This window comes from Hemiscyllium ocellatum, chromosome 2 (genome assembly GCF_020745735.1).
Source record: "Hemiscyllium ocellatum isolate sHemOce1 chromosome 2, sHemOce1.pat.X.cur, whole genome shotgun sequence".
Classification (NCBI taxonomy): Eukaryota; Metazoa; Chordata; class Chondrichthyes; order Orectolobiformes; family Hemiscylliidae; genus Hemiscyllium; species Hemiscyllium ocellatum.
Genome location: NC_083402.1, coordinates 27,320,160 through 27,335,658, shown reverse-complemented (window position 1 = coordinate 27,335,658; position 15,499 = coordinate 27,320,160). Strand labels below are relative to the sequence as shown.

The following is a 15,499-nucleotide window of genomic DNA, read 5'->3' as shown; positions in this document are numbered from 1 at the left end:
GAAACAACATTGGAAGCAGATTCAATCATTACTTTCAAATGGAATTTGGATAAAGAAAGGTTTGCCAAGCCTTGGGGATGAATTGGATCACTCCACAAAAGAACTGACAATGGAATGATGGATGGAATCAGTTCCGTGTGTACTTTAGCATTCTGTGATTCTAAAAACACCAGAAGAGCATCAATCTCTTTGGGATATTGTTTTACTCGATGGTTCCTTCCCAGTGACCCAATATGGGTGCACAGATGCAGAGGACAAAGCTGAAGTGCATTGGTATTCAGAAGGGATGCTGATCATGTGAAAGCTGCATTTAAAGATGAGACAGGAGCCATGGTTAGGAGAAGAAAAGGTATCAAAATTCACTCAAGGATTTATCACTGAAAGTTGGGAAATCTGCTGCTCCAAATGAAATGCATGCCAGGGAATAGAAAAGGCATTCATCACAATCAATCAATCCTGACTGAGGACTGGTGTACCACTGGAGGACTTCAGATGTTATATCTCGATACAAGGAAGCTAACCTTTCACTCAGAATGGCATTAGCTAATCATGAAGAGCATGGATTTGTCTTAGTTTCAAGCAACCTTTTAGTCCCTTTATGACGCACCTCCCTGGCTGTGAAATCCTGAGGACAGATTTGAAACTAATTGTGCTGGACCAAAGATAAGCTCACTACAGGAACTGCATGGATTAGTTAAAAGGCACATTAAGTCTTGACTGATTTGATTAAATTCTCTGATCAGAAAACACAGCAGGTTAATCGAAGCAGTGTCACAAATGGTGCTACACAAAGACTTTCAACAGGAAAGAGCTACATGGGAGGCTCCAAAAGAGCATGGAAGTCCATGGAATTAAAGGGAAAGTGTTGGTATGGATACAATTGGCTTTTGCTAGTAAACAAGTGGTGATACTGCAAGAATAGTTTGCAGATTGGGTGGCATTCCAGTGGAGCACTTCCCTAGTGAGGCCTGTGTGCCCTACCTTTCAATATGTAGAAAATACCTAAGCTCAGTAGTTGGGTTTAAGCAGACACTTGCTGTGTCTGGTCGTGCTAAAGCAGCAGCAAACACACACATGCTTTCTGTGAAAGTTAGATGTTCTGACACAGTGTAAAGCTGGAGCTGGTGTTTGTCTATGAAATCTCAATATATTCTTGGGCTCCAGAGTCTAAAATCACTTAATTTGAAAAGGCTTCCTCCATTTAAAAATATAAAGATTTCCTCAGAGATCCTGTGCACTCAATTCTTCTAGTTCATGCCATTAATTAACATGAATGATAAAAATCAACCTTTTTACTCAGATTGAGGTATTGCTGCAGGGATTAGGGGACCCTGATAAAAAATGTCTTGGCTGGAGTCCCATGACTGAGCTGAGTGGAACTCAGTACAAATCAATTTGTGCTGATTTTCTTTCTTCTTTATTCTTTTGGACGATGTGGGCATCTCTGACAAAGTCAGCATTTGTTGCCCATCCTTAGATGGGCTAGATGGTCTGCCAGGCCATTTCAGAGAGTAGTTAAGAGTCAACCACATGGTTCTGGGTCTGTAGTCATCTGCAAGCCAGACTAGGTAAGGATGGCAGATTTTATTTCCTTGTGAACTGCATGTGTTTTCATTAACAACTGATGATAGTTGCCATTCTTATAGAGACTAGTTTTTATCTTTGGATTTACGAATAGAAATTAAATTTCACGAGCTGCTGTGGTGGGATTTGAACTCAAGACTGCAGTGAATTACTATTGGTCTCGGGATGACTATTCCAGTAACATCATCATGATAGCACCATCTCCGATTCTACAGTGTTAGTGACCCTAGCACTGCTGGTGAATGAGAGTGAGCTGCAGTTTAACGTTGTGTCCAGTACAAGATGCCTTATAGATAGCATAACGGAGATTCACCAAAATCACATTAGCGGATGAAAGTCTTTGATGATGTGGAAAGATTAGAAAAATGGAGAGGTGCTTGTTTCATTAATGAAAGCGAAGGGACGTTTGATAGAGGGTTTCAGAATTACAAATTTGGTGAGGTGAAGAGGGTAACATGATTTTCATTTGATAGTCCGTCAGTTGGTAACAGGATGGCATAAATTTAAAATTATTCTCGAATCAGCAATGAAAATGGTTGAGAGGATTTCAAAACCATGTGCTGCAAGTCTGTGGAATACCATAGAATTCATACCAGCTTTTAAAAGCAATAAATGGGGAGGCAATGGCCTAGTGGACTGTTAATCCAGGGACTTGTGATTGAATCCCACCATGGCAGATTGTGGAATTTGATTTCAATAATTATCTGGAATTAAGAATCTAATGAATCCATTTTGAATGTTGGAAAAACCCATCTGGTTCACTATCCCCTTTAACCTGACCTGGTCTGGCCTGTATGTGACTCCACAAGTATTTAGTTGACTCTTAACTGCCCTCTGTGCAACTCGGGACAGGTATTAAATGTTGCCTGGCCAGCGATGCCCTTATCCTGGGAATGAGTGAAAAATGAACTGAGATCAAAAGGATAGTTATTTCAGTCACAATGCATCAAATGGCCTCTTTAGGTGCTGTTAGATTTGATGAGAATGGGCTTTTAGCTCCCCATTATTGTGTAAGTGTTCGCTATTGAAAGACAACAAGATTGAATTGTGGGTGAGGGGTGTATTTGGAATATAACAATAAATTCTGGGAATACTCTACTCCAAGGTCCATGTTTCAGGCTGTAATGCTTCACCATCTTTTCTGATAAAAGATGATGGACCTGAAAGTTAACACTGCTACTCTTTCCAAATGGTGTTCCCAGCATTTTCTGCTTTTTTATTTCACCTTTCCAATGATTTGCTTTTGAATCACGTGGGAGCAGTTATTAGATTTGCTTGTGATGCAGCTAATGATCAACCAGCAATTCCTGGCAGTAGGGACAGAGGTTTAGGACGACAACTTTGGTGAGGTCCTGTTGTGGGGTTTGGTCCGGACTCATCTGTTTATGGCCTCAGACGGAGCAAAGAGAGAAGCTGGAGACATACGACAAGCAAGTACACTAAGGCAAACATCTCCTCTGAACTTACCGACTGCCTCAGACAGGCCGAAGACTTTTTGATTGTAGGCATCAGTTTTGTCCCATATGAAGGTGTATGACAGATTAGGTGATGCCGGGAACCACTTTTGGAATAGTCGGCCCACCACAGCCACCATCAGGTGAACCTTCATCAAGTTGAATGGCACTGTGCTCTGGGTCATTGTGATCTTCAGAACTGGCTTATAGCCAGCAGCCCGTGAGCTAAGGTAGATTAACTTCAGCTCAGTGCCAGGAATCTCTGTTTCTTCATGAAGCACCTGATGGATATATCAGAATGTGAGACAGAGATGTCCTTCTTAGACAGAGTGAAGGTTAGTTGGACAGACAGACAGACTTTGCTTATAGATGAAGTAGAAGCCAAGACAACACACACAACCACTGGGGAGAGTTTAAGCCCAAAATGAGAAAGAAAAATCACTTATTTCATTTTAACTGTGATTTCTCTTGGGCAGATATTACCAACACTCCACTAGACAGTACAGATGGGGCCACCAATATGGAATGGGAGAATTTGGTTGAAGAATGTAATTATGTCTGCACACAGTGCCACAAAGTTTATATTACCACAGACCCTAGGTGTGTGAACATAAACTTGCAGCAAAGCAATCTGATGATGCTAAGGTGGTAGGATGATGTCATGTGTTGGAAAATGAATGCGTGGCATCACAGGAGAGATGAATTTCCCCAATCTCTACAGAAGTGCCTGACAAAGGAGCTGTGCTCTAAATGCTTGTGATTTCAAAGACACTTGTTAGACGATAACCTGGAAAGAGTGTGTGTGTGTGTGTGTGTGTGTGTGTAGTTGCATGTGTTGCTGTGAGTGAGAGGAAGGTAGCAAAGGGTCTGTTTACCTGTGTCTCAGGAATAATGGGGCTCTCCGAAGGAGATGACCTGAAAAAGGTGGACAGAGGAGATGCGAGTATGATGGGATTTGGCCTCACGAATCCACTTAGATCACAACTGGGAATCTCATTCTCTTCCTTCTTCATGACCATGGTGTCCATCACATGAAAAACATTCCAGGGGATCCACACAGTGTGGTGCTGAGTGATGAAGGGGACACGTTCAAAGCACAGAGTGAGAGACGCCCCACCGTTTGCCACCAGGTCGAACCTTGATCGAAACAAGAGCCATAGAAGGAAAATCAGTGTCACTCAGGGCACAAATCTAAGTTATTGAGCTTGGACTTTCTCTTTAGCATTCCTGAGCACGACACCACTCTGTGCCACTCAATCACATTAAAGGCATTTGCAATTGTTACCGTGGTTTCGACAAGATTATAACTAAATAGAAAACGGGTTTATTTATGAGAATAATTTCTGCCCTGGAAGCCGGAAAATGCAATTTACACAAACTATTCATCTGATTACAGGACTGATAACAACAGGGTAGCAACAAAGAAATTCAGTCTAACATAATCACTGCAGAACTGTTTTGTCTGCAAACATACTGCTGCGTTGAGAGCTGGACAAGGGAGATCAGAAAGATTCAAGGTTCCCCTTCTGGCTCCCACTGATCTAGCCTGCCTCAGTAGCATGGTGATTGCTTGGCTACAATTGTTCGCAGCACCTGTCTGTATGTTGGCCGTACAGATTGAGGGTTGGATGGGAGGGTTCAGGAAATCAGTCAGAGTTCGGAGCTACATCTACATTCGAGTGATTGTCTCGTGAGGCCAGTATTGTTTTGAGGTGGTGGTTTTGTTTGGGTCAGTCCCCTTCTGCCTCAGCTCTCAAATGTACTGCGGTCTTCCCAAGGGGAAGTGTGCACATGGGAAAGCATTAGAAATGAGGAGAACCTGCAGTGGGAGGTACATCTTACTCTGGGTAAAGAGTTAAAATGTCTTGCTGTTCTTCACCTCTCTCTTGAAATTAAATATCTCGCAATTATATGAACTTGAGGGCTCTTTAAAACAACAGAATAGATTCTAGTTCCTTTAATGATTAATAATTCTTCTCCTGCACCTTAAGGTACCCAATGCCGAGAAGTATCATGGCTTTTCATCCAACTACCTCAGGTGGGCAGTACAACAATAATTTACATTTATATAGCACCTCTACAGTTGTAAAATGTCCCAATGGGCATCACTGAATAAGAAATGACGTGGATGTTTATAGATACACACTGCAGCAGAAAGCTTAATGCTTGGTTAAGGAGGTAGATGTTCAGGAGCTTCCTAAAGACAGCAAGAGATGTTGGGAGGAGCGCGGCTAGCTAAGAGGTTTTGTAAGGCTGGGAGGGATTACAAAGATAGAAAAGAACATGGTCATGGAGGGATTTGAAAACAAAAATGAGATTTTTAAAATGAAGGCATTGTTTAACAGGGAGCCAATGTAGGTCAGTCTGCAGAAGTGATGGCTAAATGGAGCTCGGTATGAGTTGGACGACCTCATTAACAGAGGGTAGAACACAGAAGGCCAGCTAGCACTGCCGTAGGAAAATCAAATATAAAGCAAAGGTGTAAATGAACATTTCGGCAGCAGGTAAATAATAACCTTCCTGTTCTCTTCTGCTACTGTTGCTTCTAGTGTGTCAATTAATCGCTTGAAGGCCTATAAGCCAAACATTCACGATAACACCTGAGAAGCAGTCTGCAATTCACTGCCCCAGGCAGGCAAGTACATGAACATAACCTTATGGGCACAGTTCCAATATAGATACAGGGATCACAGTATGACCCTTACAATAGTAACAAGTTAAGGATAATAGGAAATCTTGGCTTTTAAATGTATAGCACTTCACTTCTTTTTCGTTCTTAGCTTTATCAGTTCCAAGATCCTCAGCAGTATCTCTCAGCTCAGTCACGTTTGTAAATAGGAAGGGGAAAACCTCGGGAAGATCATCACCCTGTGCTCTCTTTGAATTCACACAGCTTGGATAGTTATGACAGAGCTTCCACTGCCAGGAACACAGGAGCAGACTCACTGCCACCTTCTTGGAACAATGAACTCAGTTCTGTGAGCTTTGTTCAATCAGTTCTGTGAGTCAATAGGTAATGGTTTAAACTCACTGGGCAACCAGGAGAAGATCTTCAATCTGTTTTTCTCCTTTCTTCAGGTGGATACAAATGCAGTATGAAGCATTTCAGGGAACATCTCTGGGTAACACGTATCAAACAACCCCACCACCCTGAGGTCGACCACTTCAACTCCCTCTCCCATTACCCCAAGGATATGCAACTCCTGGATCTCCTCCACTGCCAAATCCAAGCCACTTGACTACTGGAGGTAGAACGCCTTGGGACCCTTCACCAAGTAAAAAGTGAGGTCTGCAGATGCTGGAGATCAGAGCTGAAAATGTGTTGCTGGTTAAAGCGCAGCAGGTCAGGCAGCATCCAAGGAACAGGAAATTCGACGTTTCGGGCATAACACAGCATCAACATCAACTTCATGAGTTTCCGAAACTCCCCTCCGTCCACCTCATCCTAGATCCAACTGTCCAACTTGGCACCGCCCTCTTGACTTGTCCTACCTATCCATCCTCCTTTTCACCTATCTGCTCCACCCTCCCCACAGACCTATCACAAAAATGCTCCCGCCTACCTTCCCCCCAACTCCACCCCACACCTCTGTTTATCTCTCAGCCCCCTTCCCCCTCCACATTCCTGATGAAGGGCTTATGCCCGAAATGTCAACTCTCCTGCTTCCCGGGTCCTGCCTGACCTTCTTCGCTTTTCCAATGTCACCTTTTTCAACTCTCTCTCTCCAAGCTGTTTGGGAACTGAAAACTCTGTCCTTTGGGAAGTCTGGGCGAGCATGTCAGTGACTAATATGGGTGTGAACTGGAATCATTTTAAGCATTGCGTCTGATCCTATATCCAAATTTTTACTTCAGCTCCATAAGACACAGGTCAACAGGACCGGGGTAAAAAGGGGTAATTGCAAATGCTGGCAATCAGAAATTAAAAACAAAACACCTTGGCAAAATTACATTTCAGGCACTGATTCTGTCTGAATGCAGGCCATTGTTCCAGATGAAGTCTTAAACATTTTTTGGCTATTTAGAGGTAGATGGTCAGTTCACAATGGGTTCAGCAGAATTGAAGCATTGTCTGGATTAATTGTTATAATTAAATAATATAATCTGAATAATTTGATAAATGAATTGCGATGGAAGATGATTCAGAAGTTTGATGGGCAAGGTGTAATAAAACAGTTCTTTGGTTTCAGAGTTCAGGAAAAGGTGGGGGGGGTCAAATTGAAAATTGTTGTGAGACCATCTGGGGCAACATTGAGAAAATTAAAAATCTAGAATGTGCAATCCCGAATAGCTGTTGAGGTTAAGTTAATTAAGAAGTTTAAAGCAGGGATAGATTTCCTTTCCAGAAGGGTATTAAAAGATAGGAAGCAAGGCCAGGTAAATAATGTTTAGGTATTGATCAGCCACAATCAAACCACCTCTAGGGATAGGATGGTCTATGCCTATCGGTATGTTGCATTGCTTAATTGCTGAACATCAGTGGCTCATAGGTAGGCATGTTTTGATTACTGCAGGGATGAATGATTACAGACAGCACTGAAAAATTAAGCGATTATTTAGTTGCAGAGACTCAAAGCAAAATGATTCAGAGCTTGGTTTCCATGCCCCTCATGACAAAATTACCTCATCAGAAACATTAACCAACCTTTTTCTGACCAGTGCTGACTGGCTGACTATTTTATGACCGAAAGAACTGCGTATGCTGTAAATCAGCCGCAAAACTAGAAATTGCTGGAAAAACTCAGCAGGTCTGCCAGCATCTGTGGAGAGAAATCAAAGTTAACGTTTCTGGTTGAGTGACCCTTCTGAAACGTTAACTCTGATTTGTCTCCACAGATGCTGCCAGACCTGCTGAGCTTTTCCAGGAATTTCTATTTTTGTCTTGACTATTTAATGATATTCATTCCTCTTTTTACAGAGGAATTTCGAGACTTGAGTTGAAACAATAAAACACAGTTAGTGATTTAATACAAAAGCAGGCATTTTCATAACTGAAATCCAAACGTTGAACCCCCAGATGTGGCAACTAACATTCTAGCAGAGCAGGGATTAGAGGCTGGTTGTATTTCATGCATGCCCATTTTGCACATAATCCACTCATGTCTTATTTTGTTGATTTATGTGTGCAAAACACTATGTGTCCCTATCTGGTAGAAGCAGGCATAATCCTGCAGAGGTGGGATACCCTTTTGGAGAGGTAAGGTGTTTCCTTGGATATGGTACCAGGGATCACTGAGAGAGGTACCATGCTCTTTGGAAGAAGTAAGGCTCCTTCTAGGATTATTATAAATAGTCATTAATAAGCATAGAAAGTGCATACTGATTGTCAAACTGAAAGAAACTACAACACAGAGAGGGACTGCCAAACTCTAAGGTTACTGGATTTGTGCTGCATTACTGATTGCACAACCTTCCATTATCACAGTGAGATGCCTTCCATTTCACAGCTGATTTGACAGCCTCAAGTGATTTCAGACTCTTTGGATTTAGAACATAGAACAGTACAGCACAGAACAGGCCCTTCAGCCCGCGATGTGCCGACCATTGATCCTCATGTATGCACCCTCAAATTTCTGTGGCCATATGCATGTCCAGCTGTCTCTTAAATGTCCCCAATGACCTTGCTTCCACAACTGCTGCTGGCAATGCATTCCATGCTCTCACAACTCTCTGTGTAAAGAACCCGCCTCTGACATCCCCTCTATACTTTCCTCCAATCAGCTTAAAACTATGACCCCTCGTGTTAGCCATTTCTGCCCAGGGAAATAGTCTCTGGCTATCAACTCTATCTATGCCTCTCATTATCTTATATACCTCAATTAGGTCCCCTCTCCTCTTCCTTTTCTCCAATGAAAAAAGTCCAAGCTCAGTCAATCTCTCCTCATAAGATAAGCACTCCAGTCCAGGCAGCATCCTGGTAATCCTCCTCTGAACCCTCTCCAAAGCATCCACATCTTTCCTATAATAGGGTGACCAGAACTGGACGCAGTATTCCAAGTGCGGTCTAACCAAAGTTTTATAGAGCTGCAACAAGACCTCACGACTCCTAAACTCAATCCCCCGTTAATGAAAGCCAAAACACCATATGCTTTCTGAACAACCGTGTCCACTTGGGTGGCCATTTTAAGGGATCTATGTACCTGCACACCAAGATCCCTCTGTTCCTCCACACTGCCAAGAATACTATTCTTAATCCTGTACTCACCTTTCAAATTCGACCTTCCAAAATGCATCACCTCGCATTTATCCAGGTTGAACTGCATCTGCCACCTCTCAGGCCATCTCTGCATCCTGTCAATGTCCCGCTGCAGCCTACAACAGCCCTCTATACTGTCAACGACACCTCCAATCTTTGTGTATCTGCAAACTTGTGACCCATCCTTCAATCTCCTCATCCAAGTCATTAATAAAAATTACAAACAGTAGAGGCCTACGAACAGAGCCCTGTGGAACACCACTCATCACTGACTTCCAGGCAGAATATTTTCCTCCTACTACCACTCGCTGTCTTCTGTTGGCCAGCCAATTCTATATCCAGACAGCTCAGTTCCCCTGTTTCCCATTCCTCCTCCTGACCTTCTGAATGAGCCTACCATGGGGAACCTTATCAAATGCCTTGCTAGAGTCCATATACACCACATCCACAGCTCAACCCTCATGAACTTTTCTAGTCACATCCTCAAAGAACTTGATAAGGTTTGTGAGGCATGACCTGCCCCTCACAAAGCCATGTTGACTGCATTTAATCAAGCCATGCTCTTCCAGATGGTCATAAATCCCTATACCTCAGAAGCCTTTCTAACACTTTGCAGATGACAGATGTGAGACTTACTGGTCTGTAATTGCCGGGGATTTCCCTATTTCCTTTCTTGAAGAGAGGAATTACATTTGCCTCTCTCCAGTCCTCAGGCACGACTCCACTGGGGAGCAAGGATGCAAAGATCTTCGCAAGTGGTGAAGCAATTGCATTTCTCGTTTCCCAAAGCAGCCGAGAACAAATCTGGTCTGGGCCTGGTGACTAGTCAATCTTAATGTTTGCCAAAAGTTTCAAGCACATCACCTTCCTCTATCTCTATCCATTCCAGCATGCACACTTGCTCTTTAAAGGTTTCATTCACTACAAAGTTCATTCCTTTTGTAAAGACAGAAGCAAAAAACCCATTTAGGGCTTCCGCTACCTCCTCAGACTCCACACACAAGTTCCCTATGCTATCCCTGATCGGCCCTACTCTTTCTTTGACCATTCTCTTATTCCTCACGTAAATGTAAAATGCCTTTGTGTTCTCCCTAATCCGTTCTGCCAAGCCTTTCTCATGCCCCCTCCTGGCTCTCCTTAGACCATTTTGGAGTATTAATTCCAATTTTTAAAAATTCATTCATGCGATTAGGGCATTGCTGACTTGGCCAGCATTATTACCAATCCCTAATTATCCAGAGGGCAGATTAGAGTCAACCACATTGCTGTTGTCTGGAGTCACATGTAGGTCCGACCAGGCAAACATGGCTTCCCTAAAGGACATTAGTGAATCCAGTGGGCTTTTCCTGACATATGACAATGATTTCATGGTCATCAATAGACTCTGAATTCCCATTTTGCTTTTACATTTTATTTAATTCAAGTTCCACCATCTACCATTGTAGGAATTGAACCTGGATTCTCAGAACATTACGAGGGTTTCTAGGTTAACAGCCCAATGATAGTACTGGGGGCCATTACCTCCCTCCATTTATGAGCAATGGAATGAAATATATTTTCTTTTTAGGGATTACGTAAGTTAAGGAGGTTAATGAATAGGCAATCTATGAATTAGAACGTTTTATAAGTTATGCAGCAGGCACATAAGAATTTTATATTATTTAATCTCAGAATGGGAAAGGAGTTCAACTGAGTGAGCTGGTATAGTAGGCATGAGGGGAAAAGTGCCTGGATGTGCAGCATTGGTTGACATAAATTGGCACAAAGGCCCTGATGGTGGACGGAGGAAATGGGATGACACAGAGGTTATGTGGAGTTAAGGCAGGTGGACATTTTTAAAATGCATTCACTAGGTGCAAGTGTATCTGACTAGGCTAACGGTTATGCCATTGAGAAGGTGGCACTGAGCTGACTCTTTGATCCACTTCAGTTCTTGAGGTACAGTTCCACATATAGTGCCATTAGGGATGCGAGTTCCAGCATGGTAACCTAGCAACACTGAAGGAACCAAGTCAGGATGTAGCTGACCTGGCCTGTCAAGGTGTGGTTGATGAAGTGAAGCTGGATAATGGAATAGCCCTCAAGGAGTATTTAAACGGAAAGCACGTTGTGCTAACCTATTCAGATTTGGTTCCTTCCTGCCACTTCATAGGTTTGAAACACACAAGCTACATTTTATTACTATCAGCAAAAAACTCACATTCCGTCCTGCCGGGTGATGGTGTAGCCGTACTGTGGGTAGTGCAGAAAGGACACGTTTACACCAATGAGGGGTGTTCCATCCGCAGTAAGCACTTGTCCTCTGATAACGGAGCTCAGGCTATGAGAGATTGCCAGGGCAGGAAAAAAAAAGAGAAGAGGAATTAAGCACCCTTTGATGGAATATTCCCACATAGATTCCACTGAGAATCAAATGCTTCAAGAAATAAAAAACCCAACAAAACAAATGTGATCAAATACCATATAAACTTGAGTAAAAGTCAATCTCATATAAAAGTCGATCCCAGTTCTTCACAGATAACAGATCATTTGTGAGGAAAATCTTTTTTTTTTGTGCTATTATGTGTTTTGATGTACAATTCACACCAATTTAGGGCGAAAACTTAAGACGCAGAGTTAGGTGACAACCTCCCTTTGTGTGGAGCTTAACTTACTGTAATTCATTGTGTTTTTAAAAATTCATTTAGAGATCAACTGGGCTTCTGCATTGATAGGCGTTTTGGACTGTAGCATAATTACAGCCCCTTACAAGTAGTATCCAAGTAGTATCAACCCCATAAATTTACCGTTAAAAAATAATCTTAAAAATTTGACTTTTACATGAGTTGATATGGTAATACTGCAAAGACATTCCAAAATAATTCATCTTCATAAAACGCTAATATTATTTCACATATTCTGATTTAACATGAGCATTCCCCTGACAACTTATCAAGCTCAACATGATCCATGTTTTATAGTTTGAATGTATACAGTTCCATTTCCTTGTGTTCTTTAATTTCATCCACAATATTTCAATTTAGCAGTTAAATAAGTAATGAATTGATTATTGAAAGTTCCAGGAAACTGCAAATGGGGTTGATGGGAGAGATTGGCTAGTAGTTATGAAATCAGAAACAGTAATTCTACAAGCTTTAATTAAATTCAGGGATTAAAGTGCATCAGGACAATCTGGATAGCTGGAGGCACTCTGCTTCTGTTGTACATCAGGAGCCGGTGCTCTGCAAAGGCACCTGTTCATTTTGCTTGCATTGAACTTCCAGAGCATTATGAATTCATAAAAAGCACATTAAATAATTTGTGATCCATTCCTGCACTTGGTACAGGCCTTTATTAAATTGTCTTACTTCATTACTCTGCTTCAAGATTTTAAACATACTTTTTAAAGACCTTTCCTTATATAGAGCTCAGAAGAGGCCCTTTGGCCCATCAAGTCTGCACTGACTCCCTTCACCAATCCCACTTTCTAGCGCTTGGCCAATAGACCTGAATATTACGACATTTCAAGTGCTTGTTTTAAAGGTTGTGAGGTTTCCTGCCTCTCCTATCCTCCTGGGCAGTGCATGCCAGATTCCCACCACCCTCTGGGTAAAAGTTTTTCCTCTAATTCACTCTAGACCTCCTGTTCTTCACCTTAAAATCACACCCCCGCTCCCATTATGGATTCCTCCACTAATCAAGGGAATAGCTGCTACCTATCCATTCTGCGCATACCCCTGAAAATCTCATACAGAATCATGTGTGTGTGTGTATGTTTGTCCGTGTGTGTGTGTGTGGGGCGGCGTTGACAAAGTATGTGCTCCCATTAGCAACATGATGTGATTACCAGTTCCTCACACAACGTACTTGTGCAGCCTGCAAATCTCTGTATTAGGCACTGCTTATGCCATTGCACCTCATTAGATGAATCTTACGAAGCTTAATACATTTGTTCTATGTTACCTTATTCTTCATGAAAGGTGTTCTGTTCTCTGCAATCTGTTTTCAGGTCTCTGTCATGCTAACTAAAGGCTATGTTCCTAGTGTCTTGCATCCTTATTTTGTTTCTCACTATTCCTCCATAGGGAAGTGTCTGACCTCCACAGAGCTTCTGTCTTTCTGCACGATATTTATGAATGTCAATGCAAATGAAAAAATAATACTTTCTCTCAAAATGGCACAGTTGTGAATAAGCCGTTGTCATCTCAATTTGTTTCCTGCGCTATAATCACGTGTGTTCAATTTACACATCTCTTGTAGCCAGTATGTGGCGAAGAAAATACATGGCTCTCTCATCTCTCTCTCTAATTCCAACTGAGAGGGAACTATGTATAAATGTCTGCAGTCTCCATGAGTTGTCTGGCCTGATCATCACAGGCTAACAGCAGGTAACATAACCAGAATGTATGAGTGAAGAATAACTATCTCCACTGTTGACCACGTGAGATGCATGCTCTTGCAAATCACTCTGCAAATCAACTCTCACAGAACAGAGGTGACACCTCTTTTTTTTTAATTTATGAGAGATAAATAAGCAATTCATTCTCCTGCAAATAGACACACCGCCGGAGAGCCTGAACGCATATTGTAAGATGCCTTAACAAAGCTAACATGATGATTTTACAGTGGGTTCTAATTTAAACTAACTCTTTACACCAATTATTATGTGCAATGCTGTATTTTCCACGAATGATCTTTCATACAATTTAGAAGGTTTCTTCAAGTCATTTGTAGATTATTCAACCTATTTCCAAACGTCGCAATGATCTCCATTTACTGTGGGGCCATCCTGTGTATTATTTTTCCCAAACAGTGCTTATCCTAATGATTAACTTTTAGCATTGTGGACTGATGAAGGGCACTGAATAGTCCATTTTCTTCAAGGCCGCTTTCAGTGTTTCCTGTATTTATTTCAGCAGTTTTGTTTTAAGCTGATTCCATCGTCGCCTCTATTAGCCAAAAGATAACCTCTACAATAAATCATTGGCAAATTTGTGATCAGCTGACTTGAGAATGTGTGCACAGTATGACACAAACTGAGGCAGAGGAGAGAGCCAGAGTTTGGTTTGCATAATCACCATCAGGTACTTTTTCCCTTATGATATTTTGTGACATTCTGAGTGTAACATCTATCTTGTGGGAAACTTGCCCTCTCCCAATAGTATTCCTCGACAACATAGCTGCAATTGATTTCATCTGAATCCAGGCCAATTGGATGCTAACAGCCTGTTCAGTCTTTATGAATTTGCAATCAGCTCCAAAACTTGTTTTTTTTCCTCCCTTCTGTCTTACCTTTGCACAGATTTCCCTTTAGCACAATCAAGCATTTGAAAATAGGTCATTTCAATGGAATGTTTTTGTTTTTATCTGCACATATCCCGGAAGCTAAATATCATTTATTTTCAATATGAATGTACATGCAATCAGCAGGGCTACAAGCTATTTAAAGATAGCATGTGTGATTATAAGTCATAATATTAAATAAAATGGATGAAATATTATCTCAATGTTATAGTTACTAATTGCTTATACTTTAAAAAATAATGAAATGAGTACTTCTAAGCTTGAGTTAGGATGACAACTGGTGAGTTAAATTCAAAGCTATGCTTATAAAGTCATTTTAACAGATCGTTGAGATAATTTGCTTTAGTTTTAAGTGAATATTCGTTTGTCATTGCCCGGAAATCATGAACTATCCCCAAAACTTCAAACAGACTCATGCCAAAACAGAACAAAATGCTTTGGAAATAATTAAGAAGGAATTTCAGAGTTTTTAAAGCAGAATTTAAGATTTTGCACAGATCTGATCTGTGATCAAGTTACCTGTGTTTGTAATGCCATGTTTACCCGAGTACTGAAAGCACCTGTATCGTAAAACAACCCACTGGCTTGGGAAAACATTTGAGACATCTTGAGAATATTCAGTCACTGTACAAATGCAACTGGTTTTTCAGATTACTCTGACTGCACCTTTGTCAGGTATATTCTGCAGGCAGCTCTCTCTCAATGTTTTGGTGCAAGTATAGCCAACCTTTTAGAGCAGGGGTCAGATCTGGACAGCATGGTTGCTCAGTGGTTAGCACTGCTGCCTCACAGCACCAGAGCCCTGGGTCCAATTCCATGCCTTTGTGGAGTTTGCACATTCGCCCCATGTCTGTGTGGGAAATGTAGGAATACAGGGATGGGATGGGTCTGGGTGGGATGCTCTTCGGAATGTCAGTGTGGACTTGATGAGCTGAATGGTCTGCTTCCACACTGTAGGGATTCTATCTCTGTGACAAAGCCA

The 15,499-nt window shown here is 41.7% G+C and overlaps 1 protein-coding gene across 8 annotated transcripts in view; it reads right to left on the bottom strand.

Moving 5' to 3' along the window:
- Positions 1-15,499, bottom strand: part of LOC132822044 (teneurin-3) — an 822,914-nt gene that overhangs the window by 64,959 nt on the left and 742,456 nt on the right. For all 8 annotated transcript variants that reach the window (XM_060835055.1, XM_060835070.1, XM_060835085.1 and 5 more), the window contains 3 exons: positions 11,435-11,554; positions 3,914-4,175; positions 3,052-3,319 (listed from right to left, as the gene is read on the bottom strand). In XM_060835055.1, the coding sequence (XP_060691038.1) occupies positions 3,052-3,319; positions 3,914-4,175; positions 11,435-11,554 (650 nt within the window). The remainder of the gene's footprint in view (positions 1-3,051; positions 3,320-3,913; positions 4,176-11,434; positions 11,555-15,499) is intronic.